This window comes from Falco rusticolus, chromosome 7 (genome assembly GCF_015220075.1).
Source record: "Falco rusticolus isolate bFalRus1 chromosome 7, bFalRus1.pri, whole genome shotgun sequence".
In the NCBI taxonomy this organism is placed as follows: Eukaryota; Metazoa; Chordata; class Aves; order Falconiformes; family Falconidae; genus Falco; species Falco rusticolus.
Genome location: NC_051193.1, coordinates 65376972 through 65398811, shown reverse-complemented (window position 1 = coordinate 65398811; position 21840 = coordinate 65376972). Strand labels below are relative to the sequence as shown.

The following is a 21840-nucleotide window of genomic DNA, read 5'->3' as shown; positions in this document are numbered from 1 at the left end:
CCTTTGCCTCGAGCTGTATTCTGCATGTCTGCAATGTTCCAGTGCAGCACAGGTAGGTACCTGCTGGTCTACAGCACCTCTCTGGTCTCCTGTGGCACTTCAACCTACAGGACCCAGCACGACCATCTACTTGGTTCATTCCTTCTAGCTTTTGCGTATGGGTCTGTGCAATGTTCCTCCCCAAACCAAGCATTTCCAAACATTTTAGGCCAGAAAACCTCTCCTCCTCCAAGTTTTCCCCATAGACCACAAAGCAAGCATCTCTCCAAAGCCTTAACTGAGAGCACAGAAGAGATAAAATTTATATGGCCTCACAGATCACTGATCACTAAACCTAGAGAGCTGATGGAAGAAATAAGGCCTCTGAAAATGAAAGGAATAAGGTCTCTGAAGAAGAAGAGAATATGGTCCCCGAGGAACACACCTTAACTCCTGTGGTACCCAAAGGATGCGGCTGTACTTGCTTTGCCAGGGGCCAACGCACAGGACATGATCTGATCCAACTAAGAACAGAAAACATACTCTGTGTGGGCACCAACAGCAAGTGTGAATACACTAGCTGCAAGGGGGCTTTCTGTTCTGGTGCATATCTGCCTTCTGTCTATCTTTGGAGTCTCGCAGTACGTATTACTGGTGAGCTCCAAGCCCCTCGTGGTGCGAGTGTCGAAGTTGTTCACTGTGATGCTCCCCAGACCACCTCTCTTGCAGCATGGGTGCAAGGTCCTCCTACAGACAGCTCCCTGCACATGCACGGTAGAGTACCTAAGAACTGGCAGCTGACTCAGAGTTCTCTGCTCCTGAGGGCACTGTGTGGATATACAGTGCAAGAACCATATAGTAATTCAAACCACAGTCCCTCTGTCTTTGCACTGCAGCAGCCACCAGCACAGGACGTGCCCAGACAGTGGCCCCCTTCTGCTGAAAGATGGAATGTGCGGAAGCCACCACCATATCCCAGTGTATACCACTCTCCCAGTCTGGAGAGAGGACAGCATGGTCCTCACCCATTCTCAAAACAGGGAGGGTGAGTTAGGGGCTTTTAGAACAACTCTCAAACATTACTGCCAGGCATCTGGCCGGGAGAGGAGAGTGTGGTCGCCATGGTAATTCTTCACCTCATTTAACTGCGAAGTAACCTCTTGCATCTTTACATGCAGCCGTTCCCAGCACATCTGCCCTGCACACAGCACAGGCAGCACGCTGCCCAGGGTATCCACATGCAGAGCAACCCCCTGCCTGGAGCCCACACACACACACATCCCCTGCAGTGCAACACTCTTGCCCATATATGATACATAACATGTATGTGCTGAGCAATACACATTCCCCCAGCTCTCTCCACTTGTATCACCTATGCCTGTAGATAACCAGGCAGGCTTACAGCCCTTGCTTCTACAGCTATAGGTCCCTCTGCTGCACAGGCATAAGATGCTTTAGAAGCACAAGATCAACACATGCTCAGCCAGCCATCAAAACACTTACCTGTCCTGTCTCCCCAGCCTTGCCACAACACCTGCCTACAGCTCTTGTACAGTTTATTCTTGGATGCATTTTGGTTTTATGCTGTGGCATGAGCAAGGAATAAATTCAGTTCTGTCCCACTCATTTTCCTCTTTCTGCCTCCGAGGATAAAAAGTCCCCAAGAAGCACATCTATATGACTGTGTGCCTCTCTGCAGAGCCACTCATGGGAAGCTGGTGGTCACATCATTGGGTGCTCCTGACAGGACCCTGCTGTTCACATTTCTGGCAGGTAACTATAGGAAATCAATCTCGGTTTCATTTCTCCTCAAAGCACTCTGTGGGTCCCTGCAGGAGGGCTCTGTTCCCTGCTGATAGCAGGGGAACGGAATTCCAGAACATCAGTGACTGATTTTATAGCATAGCAGGAGCATGGTAGATAGGAGCCGTGAGCTGAGTCCCTGACTCCCCTGCTACACAACAGCCAGGTATCACTTCATATCAAAAGACAAAACTCAGCTCCCACTTACACCACCAGACACGGCCTGGGGACCTCTCTCACTGTCACATCAGGTTCCCTCAGCTCTTCCAGAAGGTGCTGGTGTGAGACCTTAGGTAGTGTTACTAGGATGGGCACAGACCTGCCCTCAGCCAGGCCAGGTGACAAATAGAAACCCCTCAGCCACACGTATGTGACAGCTCCAGCTAACAGGGCCCACAAAAGCCAGCAGGCATAGACTCAGTGGAGCCTCAAGTTCCCATATCTGGTGCAAGTGTCCTTTTCTGCCTTGTGCTGTAGTGAATTTTAACTAGCATGTAGCAAAAGCAGACGGTCAGGGATGGCCCATATTGTGAGGGTGACAGTCACCTGAGTCTGATGGTGTTGCTAACAACCACATCCCACTTGTTACTGCTATATAGCTTGCATGCTCTATACACGTGGCCTAACAAATGCTCTGAGAAGTGCTAGAGGCAAAACATCTTTAGAGAGCTGGCAGCAATGCCTGCCCATATCCTTTTGGGCTCATCCTCCTCTTTGTAAACCTTCCAAGCTCACCTTGAAGACCTCAGCTCTCTCTTGAGGACCCCTACCCCTCCTAAAATCACCTCAACATCACCATCCTCAAGCCTGAATGCCCTAATCAGAGTATGATTCAGCTAATACAACCAGTGATCTGATGTACGTGGGCGAGGATACAGCTGAAATGAGATTTGCCCAACTGGCTGCCCAGCATCTCTGGACAAGACAGTCCCTGTTCACCCAGGACTGGTCAGGGTCCCACATCTCATCCTCCCCCATCTCCAGGAAGCAAAAAGCACACACACATGGCAATTCACCTTCCCATCCCCATCATCGCTACCTGCACGCCTGGCTGTGGCTGAGCCCAGGTGCCTTCAGAGACACAGGCCCGGCTTGAAGCCCTGCACAGGAGGTGACCCAGGCAGAGCTGCGTGCAGAGAGCACAACCAACACAGCTGGGCTTGCTCCAGCACGGAGAAACACCTAACGCCTGAGCACACACTTACCTCTTGTGGCCATGCTCGATACAGCAGCCACTCAGGCCGGCAGCATCTTCACTGGAAATGCGATTTTTCTGTGAGTTCTGCCATTTCCCGTAGCTGCCGCTTATGCTTGTCGGGCAGAGACGTCTCTCCCCTGCACTTGGGGGGGTGAGCACAGAGCCAGCTTTGCCGCCCCGTTTGCCTGATGCTGATCAACACACACACACTTGGGAGTGGGAAAGACAACTTGAGTGCTCGGCACGTGTCCTGCCCAGGCGTCTTGGATGGAAGGCCAAGTATCCATCTCTGTTCCTGGGGCAGATTTCCCCTATGGTAGGGCACAGCCTCTAACATCTTTCCTTTCCTCAAGTTAAGCATGGCTTTCACTTCCTTGGATTTTGAAGGGAAAGTTTTTATCTACCTAATTAGGGGTAGTTCAGGATTCTGTTCAATTTCTCCCTCAATCCATTGCCCTGTATGGCAAAGCCTCTCCCTCCTCTATCCGAATAATAACATCCTTGCCAAAAGCAGAGGCAGCACGTAGAAGAATGGCTGCAGAAGCGTGGCCTTAGAATCTCTGAAGATCTGCACAATCCAGGCCTGGTATTAGAATAGGCCTGTAATCAGAATTGTGCTGAAGTTGCTGTGCTGAAGTTAACAAGAAAGGTAGCCTTGAGCTATTCGTGAATCCTGAGACCAAGTAATTATGTTGTGCCAACAGGCCGTGGCTGTAACAAGCTACAGCTCCTGGGAAAGCAGGTGCAGGGCCGAGAAAGATAGGGACCGGTATGGGAATATAGGGAGTAACAAACTACAAGGCTGAAGCACAGCAACACAATTAGCTACATGGATAGAATGCTTATTTTAGTCATGATAATTAGGGGTGTGAGAACCGTGCGTGTTTAGAGACTACTAACCAATTATATTTCTGCTTTACGAATATGCATGTGTATCAGTTCTATACAAGTAGTGTTAGAAACTAATAAAGTTGAGCAAGATGCATAACTCATATTGAGCGTCTTCTTGACTCCGGCAAACCCTTCTTCCAACAGCAGCAGCCTTCCATTTTCCTGTACTGACCCTTTTCTCTGGACTGAACTTCAGGTAGCTGATTCTTTCTGTGCTCCCATCACCCCTAATACTAGATCTGTAATTCAAGAGCAGCTACTGCACAGAACAGGTTGTTTCCCCTTACATCTAATCTATGACCACCTTCCCTCAGCCACCAAGTCAGTTCAGTTCACCAGTCCGAAGGAAATCTGGTCAATTTTCCACAGGATAATTTTCTGTTGGATCAGCAAGCTGAACTGACTCACTCTGCAGGTAGAAAGCCGAGCATTAAAAAAAAAAAAGCCCCTTTAGCAACATCTTCTGTCAATTTGTCTATCCCCCTTCATCCAGTTTTTCTAAAGAGGAGAGGCACGAGAATGAGAATCTGTAAAACTGTGCTTAGTACCTGAATGGTAACAAACTGCTCCTTCCTCCCTTCTCCAGGCTAAGGTCTGGTCATTGCTCAGGTGCTAGAGTGCTGTCCTCACCATCTCTCCTCTTCTCTACAGCACGCTGCCTTCTCATGTGCCACCTTTGTAACAGCATCAGTAAGGGATGAAATTAAAAGTATCAACAAAGACACACTTTCAAGGGAATGCTGATTTTAGTTCTGTTTTTCACAAAGGACCAAATGAATAAGAAGGAACCTGTCCAGTCTCCGCAGTACCAACAATGTTGTCAGAAACAGCAGCAGCAGTTGTGGTCCTCCCTGGAGTTAGCCATAGCAGCCTGATCACACTCTGCTGGGCTCAGTGCCCTTTACCAGAGCTTCTCAGAGCGCTCTGTGGCAGCTGATAAAGTAAGACCACCCCTGCTTGCCAGGGTACTGGTGGGAGGAGGATTTGGGGTCACTTCCATAGTGCCAAAAGTCATAGGCCCAGATGCTCAAAGGTATTTAAGCACCTAAAAAGAAGTTAGGAATTAAAATATCATGGGGCTCTGGATCCTAATGAGGATGCAGTTATATTGGCATTCAATGTTTCTGCTGATACAGCTGATAGTGCTTGGAAAAGTTCTGCTCAAAAAAGAGCGCTATTCTGCTGACATAAGCTGCCTGCACACAAGGAGGGCTTCACTGGTACAACTCTGCTGCTACAGCGATATCACACGCATTTACATGTAAATTAGGGTTTTGTTTATACCGCACAGATGCAGCCTTTCACTTCATCCTGGATGGGGAGGGGAGAGGGAGGGTAACAGTCTCACTACTCTCATTTTATGGACTAAGAAAGCAAGGCACAAATGAAATTATCTTACTGGCTCAATATCACCCAACATGGGTGACAGAAAAGGCAGAGACCCTGGTCATAGGTTACAGCCACAGGACTTTCTTCGCTGCTAGAGATAGGGAAACAAATGAGCGAGTCATTAAATAGGAGCCTTATCACATCAACCATGCAAGGGCAAATCCCTGATTTGTTTGAGATGGAGGGGCTAGTAATGAATCCACTAGGGAGCCCTGAACCTGGGGGACCGAGGCCTGTTTAGGTCCATGAAGCACTGTTAGAAAGCAACGGAACTTGAGACCTAAAGAAACTACTACACTACTTCACCACTCGCCAACCTGAGCAGCAATAGGCATGACTGCCAACAAATGTCCATGGAGGATGGACGTGAAACCAACAACATATCACAGGAACCAAGCAGGGGATCAGAAGTTACTGAGATTACCTTGCTTCCAACCACTGTTGCCCAAGTAAATACGCACTAAATGTACTTCCATTCTGCCAATACTCCTGTATCTTGACCACAGACTCTACCAGGCCATACTTCCACTTACAAAAGCCAACATAAGCCAAGAATGATAAAATAACTGGGTCTACCTCAGCTATTCATTCTCAGACCTGCCTCTCCTGCTCTACTAAACCACATATCTGACACGGATACAGGGTGAATTGCACAGGAGGACCAAACTCATCATTTTTGCTAGGAAAGTTTTAACCCATATCACCTTCTCACAGTAGCAAATACAGAGGTTCCTGGAGCTACAGCCTTTGTTTGTCCCACAGTGCCAGTAAGTGACCTGAAAAGACACATCACCACACAGTTCCACTGTGATGGTATAAAGATACATCCAAAACTCAGGCTCCAGATAAAGCAGGTGTGGCCATGGGTTGCGTGAAACATAGTCAAAGCGAGTGGATGTTACTGCTGGCCTTAAGTTAGCTATAAGATACAGTCTAGCTCCATTGCAGAGAAACAGCAGCCTCCATTCCAAAACACTGCCCAAGTCACTGCCCAGAGGAGAGGCAAACATCCAGAAATTTGAAGTGGAGGGTGGGAGGTGGGAATGGTGTGACAAACAGAAACATGACTTTCTGAGTAGTGTTTTGCACAGGAGTCTTGAGGACAGGGAACATGAGGAAAAGCAGACAAAGCATAGAGAAGGCGGCTTCAAACAAACCTAGGGCGATCTTGGGAGTCAGCCCTGACTGAAACATAGACAAAACCAGCTCTTCAGTACTAGCTGAAAGGTGGCTAGAGCCACAAGCAAGGAAATAGCATCCTGCTGCTCAATTCCCTCATACCATTGAAAACATAACCTTATATTTTGGAACTTTAAGAAAAAAGGTAAATACAGTTATCTACCTCTCTCCTAAATGAAGGATTAAATTTTTGGCCAGCTGTATGTATCAAAAGGAGCAACAACTGCAGGAGGTTAAGTCAGTCTGTTATTAATTCCCTGTTCTGCTGGCCAACACCCTGATTCTAGACATATCATCCCACCCTCTCTCACATATCTGTTTTCTTGTGGCTCATCAGACATATTCACACACATCTTTCAGTCCCTGGTATATATATCTCCAGTTACAAACCTTCTGTCCTGACTCTTCTCATCACAAAAAAGTTATGCAAGCCTGGCTGGTTTCTCCAGGCAAACACACCGAACAGCAAACAATTCATCAAGTTTACAAACTGTGGTTCAAATCAGTGCCCAGAGATTGGTTCAGTCAAGGCTTCATTGCAAAAAAAAAAAAAAAAAAAAAAAAAAGAGAGAAAAATAGTCTGAATGGAGTCTTTTCAGCACTGTACAACTTCAGAGGTTATTTCCAAAATAACGTCCTCCAAGCCAGGAAACAGAAGCTGTGGCAAGCCTAGAGCTGTAGCATTCACAGCAGAAAGTGTTAATGTCAGGGAGGGTCTCTCCTGGAGCAGAAACACAATTCTCAACTTAGCTAAACTTAAACCAACCAACTCCGTTCTTTAGAAAGATAAACCTGCCTCCCCTTGCTTCCACCAGAAGGAAGCAATCTGCTGTGGGTGTTCACAGGTTATCAAGATACGCTGAGAACAAATGATGGTCATTTCTACACCAGACTAGCCAACCTTCCAAGCATCACTCTCTTAAGAATTATGCTAAGGCCTCACCAGCTTTCCACAAAATTTAGCTAGGGATTTGATAAATTCTCCTGAGGCACCCTTATAGCTATCTGCTTTCTTCAAAGGCTAAGAAGTTGCCAAAGAGTTTTCCACACTTCTGCTGATTCTTCTCCTATGCTTCAGAAAGGCATTCTGCCATCAGGCCCAAGCTAAAAACCAAGATTCGCTGCTCCCCCGAGTAATTTCCCAGCACGGTCCCTGCAGTTTACATACTAGGTTGCTATAACTGTGAAAGGGAAACAGAAACAACACTCACCTCACAGCACTGCATTGGTCTGCCCAAACTGCAGCCTTTTCAATTAAACCTTCAGCACTCATTTTGTGCTTACTTCAGCCTGCGCCTGAGACTGAAAATGAAGAGGAAAGGCACATGAAGAATGTAGACTTTTCCCTCTCGGAGCAGCCTGCCTGCTATTAACTGCCTTGAATACAATGGCTGAGCCACTGCTCATTCTGTCTCTGCACTGCAAATATGAAAGTCAAAGGCTTAAGTTTATTTCTGCCTACAGCTGCCTTGAGACCTTCCATCAAGACTCTCTGCATAGCCGGCATCATTCATGTACCCAAGTTTGTCTCAGTTATCAACTCTCACCTTTCTTGAAGGAAATTCTTCCCCTCAGTCACATCTCAGCGACGACTTCTGATTATCTCCTAAAAGTGCAGAAGGCTCTTGTTCTCTCAGCTCTGCTATGCTTCTCTGTCCCAGTGGTTATCCAATTGTTCCTTCCTGAATTTGCCCTTTTTGCTGTCTCCAAACTTCACAACTCTACTCTGTGATCCCCAAACCTACAGACAGTTAGAAACAGTATCCATTGACTCACATCAGTGATGTAAGCTCTCTGGTGAGATGAGCCTGCTGTGCAGCAATTCCTGCCTGTCTGACTTGTTACTTGTGGTTCACTCTTCCTTTTGAGTCATTAAATTTAGTTTTTCATACAGTTCCTTTGCTTCACTGAGTTAGCTAAGTAAGGATGTTCGCTCTGCCAGCTCATAGGAATAGTATTCTTGAGATCTAAAAGGAAACTAAGAACTGGAATTTGCTGTTCTGAGTTTGTTTGGCTCCTCTGTTTTGCAACTTAGTCCAGAGACACAAGCTGCAGCTGCCAGTGTACACAGGTGTCTTGTGTGTTACACAGAGCCGTATCAGAGCTGTCTGCAAATGTGACTCCAGGAGCTCTGGGGAGTGTGCTTGGTGCTGCCCATGGCAGCCGCTGCACCCTGGGATGGCACCCTCATGCTGGGCCTTGTCTCCACAGACACCCTGGATTCTTCCGTCACTGCAGCTCCAGGGTTAGTGTGGCCTTCCCTGCCCCCTGTGCTGTGCCAGAATTGGCCAGGTGCCCCTCAAACACCAGGTTGTGCTGGCCCCACACCGAGGGCAGGGCAGGTCCTGGCAACACAAGGAGGTCCCATGTGCAGGGGAAGCACTGCAGCCACTGTGTGAGATCTCTGTCCTGCACAAGTTAACCGGTGGGTACCTTGATGTTTTTTCTTCCTGTGTTTCCTAAACCAAAATGGAAACCATTGCATTGTAAGGGTTTGTGCTAGTTGAGTTTAAGGACAGATGAGGTAGCCAGTTTGCAGGTACCTACACGTGGAAGGGGTTTGGGTTCTAATTGAGCAGATAACATGGCAGTGAGATCCCGTGCCTGGCAGGTGAAGCAGCTTATCCTCTCTAGAAGTAAGGCATTAGTAGATGAAACTCCTCCATATGCAGGTGTGCAGGGAATGGAAGGTGTTGCCCTACACACACCCTGTGAGCATAGGCTGGTGGACCATCTGCACCCCATGGCACAAACTGGTCAGGGAGAGGAGACAGGAGGAAAAGGCCAACAGCCAACTATGGCAGCAGGGGAAAAAATCCCACAAAAAAAGTTCTACGTGATGTGGTCCCCTAGTACTTTTCTTTCTTATTTTCTTTTTTCATTATAGTATTTGTTCATTTCCTCATAGATCTCTTCAACAGCCTTCCCCTCCTTATCCAGAAAAAGCTCAGCAGCAAGAGGGGTCCCTGTGCCTCTTCTCCACCAGCATTCCTAATGGCAGCCACACTGAAGCAAGTCCACTTGCACAAGCACTCAAATGCTGAACAGGAGTGTTTGCTGCTTTGATCGTTAGGTCCTTCCTAGCAACACTAGTCTCCCCCATGCTCCGTTCCCGTGACATGAGAGGGGGCACAGCCCATCCTATCTTAGCTGATAGCTCTGTCTCACTGCATACCGAAACCAGATGAAGAAAGAACGCTTCCCAGGCAAGTCCATACCTGCTTCAGTGGCAGTCACGATATGGGAGCGCCCGCAGACAGCATGAAAAGGAACAAGGCCTCACACCCAGCCCATGCTTGTTACCCCTGAGCCTGTGTTTGTATACCTCATTACAACAAGCTCTCTTGTTCAAAGGTCACCCAGAGATATGAAGTGTACTGGATGCATACTGCTGCCTACAAATAGGCTGGAACCAGGCTGTGAAGCTCTCCCAGGTTTTCTTGAGGGGAGAACAATGACTATCTTTCAAAGACACTAATTCACTTTTGTTAGGAACTCTATGATCATATCGAATTTGCAATGAGATTCATGACAGAGGCTCCAAGATGTGACTGTAATACAGAAAAAAAACCTGTCAAGAGTAGCAAATCACAAAGGAAAGGATAAGACCATTCTCTCAAATTCAACTGCTTAAACTTGTTAACTTTCCATTAACTGAGATTTGTTCTCATTGTTTCAAGTTAGATTCTAAGAAACACCGCAGCCCACCCTTATCAATTACGCTGGAGAAATCAAAGGTCATACTCTGCCATCTCTTCAGTATGTAATTAAGCATGTTAGGCTGTTTCCTTTCCACCAGTTAACACTTCTGCAATTCAGAAACCTCTGGATGCCTTCCCCTTCCCAATCCCTCACCAAGATGTATACAAAGTTGTGTAATAGTGCACAAATACAGATGCTTTGTGGTTTGCGGAGCACCTTTCCTCTGGTGTTGCCTGTGCGTTTGGTAACCCAAATGTTGCTAAGGTTGTTAATACCTATCCCTGAACTAAACAGTCTTTATTTTACAGGTCTTTGGATGAAACATGTTATTTCCAAGGCCTGTCAGAAAACACTTAAATTCATAGCCAAATATATGATGATTTTTAAACACTGCCGCAGGCAGAGTTAACAGACTGACAACTTCAGCTGTTAGGGATACTAGCTCAGCAAGGCAGCCATGCATATACCTATCTTTAAGCCCAAATTTAAAACCTGTTGGCTCAAGCTCTGCCTGGAGCTTGTCTGCAGGGTTTCCCATCGGGTCCTTCATTACCCAGGTGGACCTGAGCCAAGATACACCTCTCCCAGGTTGATCCTAGGCAGGAAAGGGCATTACTGTAATTAGCCCTGACCTCGCAAAAAGCCGTTCAGTTTCACCCAGGGGTTCTCCCAGCAGCCTGCGGGGGTTGCTTTGATCTCTCTCGCACAGCCCACCAGGCCACAGCCCCAGGCCTGCGCGGCCCCGGGCACCCCCCCGGGGCCTGAGGGAACCGCTCCACCCGTCAGCTCCCTCATCTCAGAGCAGCAAGGGCAGGCGAGGGGCTCCCCGGCTGCCTCACCCCACCCTGGCCCTCCCAACGCTCCAGCGACTGGGGTGCCGACTGGGGTGCCCGCGGGGAAGAAGGGCCGCCGGCGGTAACAGGAACAGTGCCAGCCCGTACCCCGCCGCGCTGCCCCCTGCGCGTCAGGGATAGCGTTTGCGGATGCAGGGTGTCCCCGCCGGCAGGGCAGGGCAGGGCAGGGCAGGGCCGGGCAGCCTCACACGGCCAGAGCCCGACCGGGCGCAGCGCACACCCCGCCACCGCCTCACGGCCGCCACCTCACACCCTACCCCACCAGCCCGCCCCGCCACCCAGCCCATTGGCTGCCGCCTCAGCCACCGCCCTGCTCCTCCCTCCTGTCATTGGACAAACCCTGCCATTCACTCGCTCCCCTTCCCTCCACCTCGCTCTGTGATTGGCTAGCTCATCTCGTTCTCCTCGTTCCCGGTTCCATCCCTTTCAAGCGATTGGATAACTTTTACCGTCTGTCTCCACCTCCCTCCGAATTTTACACTTTGCGATTGGGTAAGCCACTTCCTCCATCTCGCTCCCCGCCCATCTGATTGGCATGCGGGACTCTCATTGGGCCTCTGTCTCTCAGCCCCGCCCCCTCTTCCCGGCCTGCGCCGCCATCCTCTCACGCGCGCTGATGCGTCACTGCTGAGCCCGTCCCTGAACGTGACGTCTCCGCCGGCGATTGGGGGAGGCGGCGGCTCGCGCTTCCGGTGCGGTGCGGCCGGGCGGGGGCGGCGGAGCGGGTGCAGCGCAGCGGAGCCGGCGGGATGGAGCGGCCCGAGCGGGCTGCGGCGGCGCTGGGAGCTCAGCCCCGTGCCAACGGCTGCAGCGGCGCGGCCCACGGTGGCCTCCGCAACGGCTACGTGCGCGGCCTGCCCGCGCCCGACACCCAGGTGTGAACGGCGGGCGCCCTCCGCCGCGCGAGCGGGGCTGGCAACGGCGGTGGGGGGGAGGGGCAGTAGTTGCTTGTCTCGGGGGCTCCGGTGGCGGGCCAGGGCGTGTGGGGCCGGCCGGCCCCGGTGCTCTCTTCCAGGCGGGCGCCGCCTCGGTGCTTCCGCCCCGCTGCCTCGTCCCTCCGTGCGAGCCCCGGCTGGGCTGCGGAGCCGGGGCAGCCTGCAGCCGCCCCTCAGCCACACGGCTGGGCGGTGGGGGGCTGCGGCCGACGTTCGTGGGCTGGCGCGGGTCGGGTTTGGGTGCCGGCCCCAGTCCCGGCCCTCAGCCGCGCGGGCAGGGCAGCGCCCGGGTGGTGGGCCTGGCCCGGGGGGGGCTGTTAGTGCCCGGGGAGGGGTGCCTGGCCCGGGGGGGGTGGGGTGTCAGCGCCCGGCTGGCGGGCCTGGCCCGTGGTCGCTTGCCAGGCTGGTAACTCCGTGTGAGCCGGCTGGCCCTTGAGTCATTGCTGTAGCTTTACTGCGAGGCTTTTACTAGCAGCACAGCTTTTAAACTTAAACCTCGATATAATACGATAGGTCTGTACGTTAGAAGAAAAGACTTTGGCAGTTTCTCACCGTTGTTTTGTTGTTACAGGCGATGGGGCTATGGGTACAGGTAGCCTTGAGTAGGGAGTTCCCTCTACAGAAGAGTTAAAGGTTGATGCAGCACTTCCCATCTGGCTGCATTAACACCCTGTGATACCAGTGTGTATTTGTGCTTTCAGACTTCCAGTTGTTTCTCTGCAAAACACTAAACTTTTCTGTTACGGTGTAAGGTTCTTAATGGTTCTCGTGAAGGCAGGCCCAGTGGTATGGAGCAGGTTGCGTTTCCTTGGACAGCCAAAGCTGCTTGAGAAGAGACTTCTTCCTCCAATGTCACTCCTCCTGTTGCTCCTTGTTTTCACTCCTGTGCTGCCCATTCTGGGTTTTTTTCAGCGTAGGCATGTGCAGTCACTGCGTGAACCAGAATGAGAACTGATGCAGGGTAAAAGTAAACTTCCCCTTTCTCACCCCCACTCCCGAGTTAACTTTGACCCAGGGTACTTACTGTATTTCTTTCACTAGACGGACACTTACAGTCTTCCTGTGGCACTGGGGAGGTGATAACACAGTTTTGGGAGTGAACAAATGGAGGAAGACAGCGTAATACCTTCGTTTGGCAGCAGTGACAGCTTGTACTGGTTTGGGGACCTATGGCACTGGTAGTTGTGCCTTGCAAACACCAAGCACTGCTGACTATAAAACCATAGGTGTAAATCTTTGCATTAAGACTGAACATGCGTGTTCTATGAGTGTTTCCCCCTCCCCGTGCTTTTTAAAGAAGGTGATCTGAATACAGTTACATTCTTCTTCTGCTCCAGAGGAACAGGAAAGTGTGGTAAAGAAGCTTTTTCCTCAAGGATTTTGTTCAGCTGTGTATATGGAAAACATGGGAGATGCAGCCCGTCAACATCAGGCTCGAGCAGCTTAAAAACCTTGCTGGTTTATGAGATGTTCTATTCAGTTAGTACCTTGCATGTGATACTGTGCTCAAATGTGTCTTGGAAGCCTGAGGCATTTGAGGTAACTATTTCTAAAGGGTGAGGAAGGCTTATTGGGGAAGTGGTCATGTGAAATCTTAGCAAAAAGCCCAAATGTGGCATTGTCAGAGGATGTGAGAAAAGTATAAGGAAGTTTTATATTGTTCTGGCAGCTGCTTGCTGGTCAAGCAGAGATTTATAATTAGAAGTCTTGCATTCTTTTCAGGATAATTTCATGTGGGCCAGATTGCTGACTTTCAAAATGAGAGTCTAAACGTTGGAGCCTGACTGGAAGAAGTGAGTATTTAGGAATACTGGCCTTGTAGAGCTTCCTCATCATCAGTGATCGGAGCTTAGAGCTGCCAAAGATATACTTGCTCATGTGTCACAGGTTTGGCTATTTGATTGGCCTTTTGGTTTTTTGAATTTTGGTTGTTGGGCCTTTACACAGAAGAAGGGAAACATGTTAATGCTTACCACGTGTTGAGTGTCTGTCTGTACTATGTATATACCCATACAGTGCTTGAGAGTGCAGGCGGAGAGGTCTGTGGAATGCAAAGTAAACAAGTACCAAAAAGGAGGCAGCTTACATGTAAGAGTGCAATTCCTACTTAATAGAAAAAAAAACCAGAAAAGTAAGGATGAGTGGAAAAAAAGATGCTATTGCAAGAAGGCCTATGATGAGGTCCTTGAAGAGGCGAGAAGACATCTAGATAAAATGAATACATCAATGGGAAGTGAAGGGGGAAGGAAAGCCATTGGTATAAAGAAGTGTTGTGATCACTGGCAACTTATCTGGAAAAGCCTGGAGCTTTTGAGAGGAGGGCTTAGAGATAGGGTAGTACATCACTGTGCCCTCCTGCAGGGCTTGATAATACAGGAAAGCCTAACCCATTTTTAACAATGTGTAAAAAGGAGTCTGCCCCTACCTAGAACATCTGCTGTGGCAACCTGAGTAAGTTTTGGGGTTTTTTTTGTTTTGTTTTGAGGAGCGAGTGGGCTGGGTTACCCCACAAAGGTAAAAAAAGATTTGTATATTAAAGGGTATTATCCTTATGGCACAGAATTCAGGCTTTCCTTACAACTCCCTCCACAGAAAGAGACTGGTATTTGATATAGCACAGGCTCTTTACTGTTATTCCAGCATGAGCAGAAGAGGGTGAAATTGTTCACCTTAATTTTTAAATAGTTTGTATTAATTTGTCTCTTGCTGGGATCTGAACTGCTAATCTTTCCCCTTGATGAGAAGAGAGAGGAACTTGGCTGCCTATTAAGACTGTGCAGTAACTGACTTTGGCTGCCTTGGAAATCAATGGGATATTATCAGTGGCTAGGAAAGTAATAATTTAAAGTTAGGGTTTCAGCATATTAAAAAGGCATTCTGTGGAAATACTAAGGTAAACAACAGCTCTTTTTGTTGCTTTCCTGGGAAATCCTGTGTTAAAATTACTTTGATTCCTAATCTGTTTAGAGATTAAAATTCAGTGAATGCAACAATCTCGCTATAAGCACCTTAAGACAAAGGTGGAAGAACCATCTAGCAATTAAAAACTGTGGGATATTGCAGAAGAATAAGTAACATTTCTGACTTAAGCTAAGGGAGTGTGTGGTTAGAAACTATAGTGATCTATGGATGGATTCAAAACTGATTTAATGCTTCAGTGTAATACTGTGCTATGTAAGATGAAAGCCTGACATCTCAAAGGGTATTGTTATGATGTGAGGAAATGAACACAGCCAGCAGAAAGAAAGCAAATCTCAATAAAAGAACAGAGAAGTTACCTTATCAAGTTGTGCACGATTCTACTTTTTATGTCATTCTGGTCTGCTGGAGAGAGTCTAAAGTGAGTTCATAGAAAAAACAGTACTGAGGATCTGTCAGGACACTTGTGGGAATAATAAAGAGTGCAGGGAAAATTGCTTTTTCTTTCTGCAGTGCAGTTTTAAACTGGAATGTATTTCGCCATTGGAGTGTTTTGCTTTGAAGCAAATGGGTAATAGTTTTCTAATACTGCATCTGAAAACTTTTTACTTCCTTAGAAGAGGGAGATTGGGACATATTTAATGTGACAAGATGCCCTTTTTTCCCATGATAACTTATTGGAATCTAGCTATTATTGTAAACAGATTTTTAGTAATGTATTTTTTTGGACTCCTTAATTGAGCTTCTCACCTTAGAATGGTTTGTTGTGCTTCTAGAAGTTGAAGATGAAATAATCTCAAACAAAAAAAAAAAATATTGGAATGTAGGTTTTAGTTACCAGGTTCTCAATTTCTGTTGTGTGCAGTATCTCTGAGTCAGTCAGACAGGAGCTGGAATGATACAAGCAAATTTTAATTTCCCTGATGTTTCTAGAAGGTCTTCAAATGACGTACTATGGTAATCTGCAGATAGCTTATTGTTTACATGCTTTTGTAAACAAGGTTTCATCCTATTTCCTCAGGAAGACAAGGAATAGTTTGGTTGAAGAAAGTGGGAGGACTACAGGATTTGCAGTCCCTTAAAATGTCACAAGTCCTGAATGCTTGCAGCTATTAAAATGGACAGCATAGATATTTTTTCCTGAAAGCTTTTGTGTGTACGTGCTAAAAACTGCTTGTGTGGTCCTGTGATTTGTGTTTGGTTTTCTGAGAGAGCGCAGTCATACTGCTTGTAGGCTCATCTCAGGGGTTCATCTTGACTTTATAGATGCTTTTGTTGGAATTCAGGTTAATGTAACTTCTTTGGGAGAGCACGCTTACAAAGATGAGTGCAACAAATACTGAAAGTTTCTGTTGTTACAGGGAGTTGGTGGTAGCAGTGATGTGAATAAGCCCTTGTTTCAGATGAAGGTTAGGATAAGACAAAGATGTTAAGTAGCTGCCCTATCTACTGGTATAAAAAGGAATTTGAATACAGAATTGTGAGGTGGGGTGGTTTTTTTTCCACATCTGCCTGCTTATTTAAAATGCAAATATTTCTGATAAAAAATTGACCCTAAAGAACTAATTCTTGTGAACTTATTCAGCAAGAAGTGATTGTTGACCCTTACTCAGCATTTGTGAGACTGCATCTTGAGCACTGTGTCCTTTTGGGCTCCCCAGAAAGATGCTGACATAGCCATGGGAATCTGTGAATCCAGTGGAGGGCACCCAAGGAGCAGAAGAGGCTGGAGCACACGAGGTATAAGGAGAGACGGAGAGCTGGGTTTGCTCAGCCTTAGGAGGAGAAGTCTCAACTAGCTGACTGGAGGATGTAGAGAAATGGAGCCAGATTCTTGGACGTGTGTGGCAGTAGCCTGAGACGCAACAGATATAATTTGGAAGAATGGGAAATTTTGATTACATACAAGGAAAATAATTTTTCTGTGAGGGTGGTAAAAATACTGGAGGAAGTTGCCCAGAGAGTTTGGGGAATCTCTATCCTTGGAGGAGTTCAAGATTAGATTGGACATGGCCCTCAGCAACCTGCTTTGAGGTGGGGGGTTGGACACAACGACCACTGAGGGTCCCTTCCAACCTTGGTTATTCCATGATTACAGGAAAAAAAAAGTCAAAAATTGTGGGAAAGTTTGCTCAGGATTAGACATTAGCGTTCAGTCCTTGAACCCCTGTAAAAATACACGCCTTAGGCCTTCTAGCATGTACTCTGAGGCTTGTATCGGGCCTGGGGAAAGAAATTATTACTTTTGCCTCTTGCTTGGCTTTTTGATTGAGTGCATTTATTGTGTCAGTAACATAAAACTAAATTGAGTAGAAACCTGGCTGACCTAGAAAAGACTGCAGTCTCCTTCAGGTGTTTTCATTGACAAAACTCTTTATTTCTGAAAAAGCATACCTGTGCATGAGGGTACTTTTCTAATACTAAATTCAATTATAAAAGACTGTAAGCCTTTGTGGAAGGAATAGCTACGCCACATTTGATCTGGCTAAATGAATATTTGAGACCACCATACTAAATTAGTAGATGTAGAACCAATGTTGTACTCGTTGAGAATTTGTATATTTGTACCGGTTTGAAAACAAATGCAAAACCAGATACCCATGGTAGTGGTTGGTGTGACTGGCTTCTCTTAGATTTGAGTATGTGGTACTGAGAAGTCAGTTTGGATAAAGTGTTAAAATCTTTCAATTATATTTGGACTGCCATTTTAAACTTAGCTGGTGATAAGCCTTAAAGGCTATAATTTAAAAGTTCATTTTACTTTATTGTAACTACTTGAGTGATATGTCATGTTGTATTTTTCTGTCTTAACTGTAAAGCAGCATTGTTTTTTTCCTAAATGTGATGCTTTCAATTTGTTGGAAGAAAAGCTTTATCTTAATTATTTATTGACTTCAGTTTCTCTAGGAGGAATATAAAACATGGGCCCAGCTTCAAGAAGGTTTCCAGGTGGTTTTTTTTGCCTTCATTAAGAAATCACTCCTAGAAAAAGAACCATTTATAATTGAAGGGTATAGTCTTGAAGAATACTTGGAGTTGAGAAGGCAGGAAGTAAAAAGTTTAGGAAGTAAAAGGTTTTAAATGTCTGTAAAAATAAGTGAGAGCAATTCTAAAGTATGTTGGGAACTCTTTGAGAGGTATCTTAAAGCCTAGAGATTGACTTGTTGGTAAACCACTGCAGACTTGTGCTGTCTTTGGAAATCTTTATTTTAAAACACATTTAGTAATCAAGCGTGCAGGTAAGGAATTTTCTGTCACAACGCTGTACTAGATAAAGGAACATACTAGTTTTAGAGGTAGTTTAAGGTCAGGAAAAGTATATTCTCAGTAGGATTTAAATTGTTAGACATATGTAGTAAGCAAAAATACCCCAAACGTAATTGCATCATTCACTTGTTTAGGCTGGTTTTTTTCCTTTTAGCAACACTTAAACGTTGTGAAGATTTATACTGTAGGTGTGGCAAGTGCATCTTAACAAAGGAATGCCACATTTCTTGGCATTTGGAAATAAAAATATTTGATAATACCGGCCAACAAGAAGAGTAATTTGGAATACACTCGAGTGTTAAAGTTTGTCTTGTAAAACAAATTTCCCTCCTGTGTGTGTTTTTTTTTTAAAGCTTAAAATGCAATTCAAATAGTTTCATTTTAATTTTGATAGTAAGTATTTCGTCTTTTTACCCATGCAATAGTCTGAGATTTGAAGCCTAAGAACAAAGCAGCACAAGAAAAAGGGCAAACAGTAAAATTACCACAGAATACCATAAGAGCTTAGAGCAGCTGCCTGTGTGGAGTTCTCAGTGCTGTAGTTTCTGTAGTGTTGACTCCCCATATCCTTTATTATAAATATGACTGCTTTTGAGAGTTGAGGCACATCCTAGAGTGGATGGGCATCGCGTATCTTGCCATTTTATTCTCTATAATTGGCAGGAATCTTTGACAAAAAAGTAGCTAACTCGTGGAAGCAGCCTTCCACATTAAGTTTCTGAAAAATAATAATAAAAAAAAGCTGCAAAGCTGCTAGTAAAATTTCTGCAGTGTGTGTGGTATGTGGCAATGAGAAGCTACTAAATTTTAATAAGACTTAGTGAAGTTGTGCTCCAGCTTAAATAATCCTTTTAAGCTGTTTGCATGAAGTCTGCCAGGTTCATCTGACTTTGTTCTTCCTGGCAGCATAAAATGAAGAAGCCTCTTAATACAGAGTATTAGGGGGTTTCTGGGGTAGCAGCATCACCAGTTATTGTGTACTTCTTTCTTACTGTGTGCTCTGTGTGTTGCATTTGGAGCATCTTCTGTCCCTAAAGTATATGCCTGCCATGCAAGATATGTATTCAGATCCCTCTGATAAATCCTGTGTGTTGTCTAACAGTAGTGTCTGCATATGATTCTGTGTTTAAGTATGGCTTTTGTCTTCTCACAAAACTTTGACGACTTAATGCTTTTGAAAGTTAAGCATGGTACCCTTCAGTCTGAGAGTGTTTGGCTTCTTGTGTGCTCCTTTGCATCTGCTGATTTCTGTCATGAGATCTTATCCAAGTTGTTTGCTAACACAGGTATAGCAAATATACAGAAACACCTTTTCCTGTTGTTTTTGAGAAGTTTTTGATGAGAAGAAAGTCAGGTTCAGATTAATGCCAGTCTCATACATGACCTGTTTTGAATGCCAGCAGCAAACACGTAATTACCACTGAAATCTGTATCTGCTGGTTTCATTTTAACCTTCATTGTAAATCCATGACAGGGTGAGGTATGGTGGTCCTTCTCTCTGTCCAAATTTAAAAATGGAAAACAGCGAAGGGTACTGGTAAAAGCTGGTTTACTGCGGTTTATGGATTGCAATTTTTTAACGCTCTGATAAAGGAGTTAGATTCACATCTAGTAGGAGAGTCAAGGTTGTAATCAAAGCATGCAATTGGATACATTCTAGTGTGAATTTGTGCTCAGTGGGGTGACCTAAATAACTATCTTTGCGCAGATGACACTGTTCTGTCCCTAATCATGCTAAGGTAACTGCAGCAGGGGTATTACGTGAGGGGTTTTCCATATATGTCATTAAAGAGTTTGAATAACTCAGGATAGACAGAAATATCTTTTCTGTCTGTGAAGCTGGAGTCTCATTCGGATGGTACCTGACCTTAAAGCACTGCAAGACTGGATGCTGTCTGGAGGCTGTTGTGGTCTTTAAAGCATAACTTTGTGCAGTAGCTGGGTAAGAACATCAGGTTGGGTGTGCTTTGCTGTACAAGTGTACATCCACAATCCCATCTTCTGCCTATACTAGATATGCTATCGTGCTACTTATAATGCTTCTAATTTGCAGGATGAACTAAATCTGAAGTCTGTTTCCTACTGTAACATCTTATGAATTGGAGCTGTTGGCAGGTTGGGGAGATGTTTATAATCAGACCCCTTGATGTGTTTTGCTTAGACCAGTGCAGTCCTTTCTAGCTGTAGCTATATGCTGCTGCTGCTCAGTAACAAGTTACAATGCTGTTTTATGTGATTTCTTTCCCCAAGAGCTTGGCCCGACACAGGCGTTACCTGTGGCTGACTCGGAATGCCATCTCTTTGGTGCCTTCCATAACCAGCTGGCTGGTGCACTCTGGTTTTCTCCTGCAGTTGAGTTCCTTGATGTGACGGTGCTCTTCTGTGTACATGCAGTCTGGGCAGTACAGCAGAGAGATGTAGGTGAGCACACACCTGCTTTTTTGAACCATATACTTAGGTGAACTTTGACTTTTCTTTGTGGTCTCCACTTAGATATGCAGTGTATTCTAGTTCAAAGGTCACAGCAGACTTCGTTATGGTAGGACTTGAATTACTAAGGTGTAGCCACCTTCTCTCTTGGTCTCTGGAACTGAACTTGCTGCCCTTTGGCAGCAGGGTTGGAGCTCGCAGCATGTAAGCCTTCATTTGAAGGCTAATGTGCAGATTTATAAGGCATTCTTGGAAAACTGAATAGGCTTGTATCTAAAATGTGGCTACGAATGCCTCTTCTGTAGGCCACTTTAGTGTGTATTTATAGTCATTGTATGCTTCATGAAAAGTCCATGGAATTGCTTTCAGAGTATTTAGTGTTTAATTCAGATAGGATAGTGTAGAAGCTTCTCAGCTTACATGGTAGCTGACATGAGAGTATAAGGGTGTATATGCATATATAACAATGCTTATGCACATTGGTGGAAGAACACTGGGAGGTGAAATTGATTAGAGTATGTGTTGAATCAATACAGGTATTCCCAAAAGAGCCTTTCTCAGTGAAATGTTGCGTTTTGACCGTGTGGAATAACTAGTTTAGTTTTAGCATTTGTCACAAGCAGAGACACCTCTAAAGACCTGGAGAAAATTGGTATGCTTTTATTCCGATTAAAATTGTGTGTAGGTTTTGGTTTGTTGTTGGCATTTTTTCAGTTGCTATTTTCTGTTATTAGGTAGTCTCAGATCTATATCCTTAGGATGTAGCCTTTCACCTCTTCCAGATGAACATCCAGTTACTGGAAAAGACGTGAAAACTTTGATGTGATATCTATTTATTAGATGCTAGATAGTTTGCGAAGTAGTCACTACCACTTTTCTGTCTGCTTATCCAGAAATGTGCTACTAGTAGACAGCCCCAGGTAGCAGGTAGGTGGTATGCCTGCTCCTCAGTAGCTGCTGTTCACAACCTGGTCTGTCACCATGGGGACACAAAATTCAACTTCAGTTCATCAAGCCATGAAATTGGAGTAGTTGGAGCTTTGGTGCATGATCTTTCTGAGATCTGGATGCAATAAAATTCTATGGTTTCATGAACTGGCGTCATAGTGATACAGTTAAGGAATCCCGAGAGGAACAGAGAAGAGAAAGCTTTCATGGTTTTTCCTCTGCAGTGTGGGCTCATCAAGCCTGCTGATTGTCGTGGTGCTGGTGCCCCTCCTTTCTCCCCAACAACTGGGGGTTCTTGTTTGCTGAGATCTGTCGAATGAGTTTGTGCGTGGAGCAGTGCTGTAAA

The 21840-nt window shown here is 45.9% G+C and overlaps 1 protein-coding gene and 1 long non-coding RNA gene across 3 annotated transcripts in view; one reads left to right on the top strand and one right to left on the bottom strand.

Moving 5' to 3' along the window:
• LOC119150649 overlaps positions 1 to 9743 on the bottom strand; it is a 31003-nt gene extending 21260 nt beyond the window's left edge. For both annotated transcript variants that reach the window (XR_005105168.1, XR_005105169.1), the window contains exons 1-2: positions 9658 to 9743; positions 7651 to 7741 (exon numbers count right to left, since the gene is read on the bottom strand). This is a non-coding gene — a long non-coding RNA (uncharacterized LOC119150649). The remainder of the gene's footprint in view (positions 1 to 7650; positions 7742 to 9657) is intronic.
• Positions 9744 to 11695: 1952 nt separating this feature from the next.
• The window catches only part of SPTLC2 (serine palmitoyltransferase long chain base subunit 2), a 78820-nt gene continuing 68675 nt past the window's right edge, over positions 11696 to 21840 (top strand). The window contains exon 1 of the mRNA XM_037394398.1: positions 11696 to 11870. Coding sequence (XP_037250295.1) covers positions 11745 to 11870 — 126 coding nt within the window. The 5' untranslated portion in view covers positions 11696 to 11744. The remainder of the gene's footprint in view (positions 11871 to 21840) is intronic.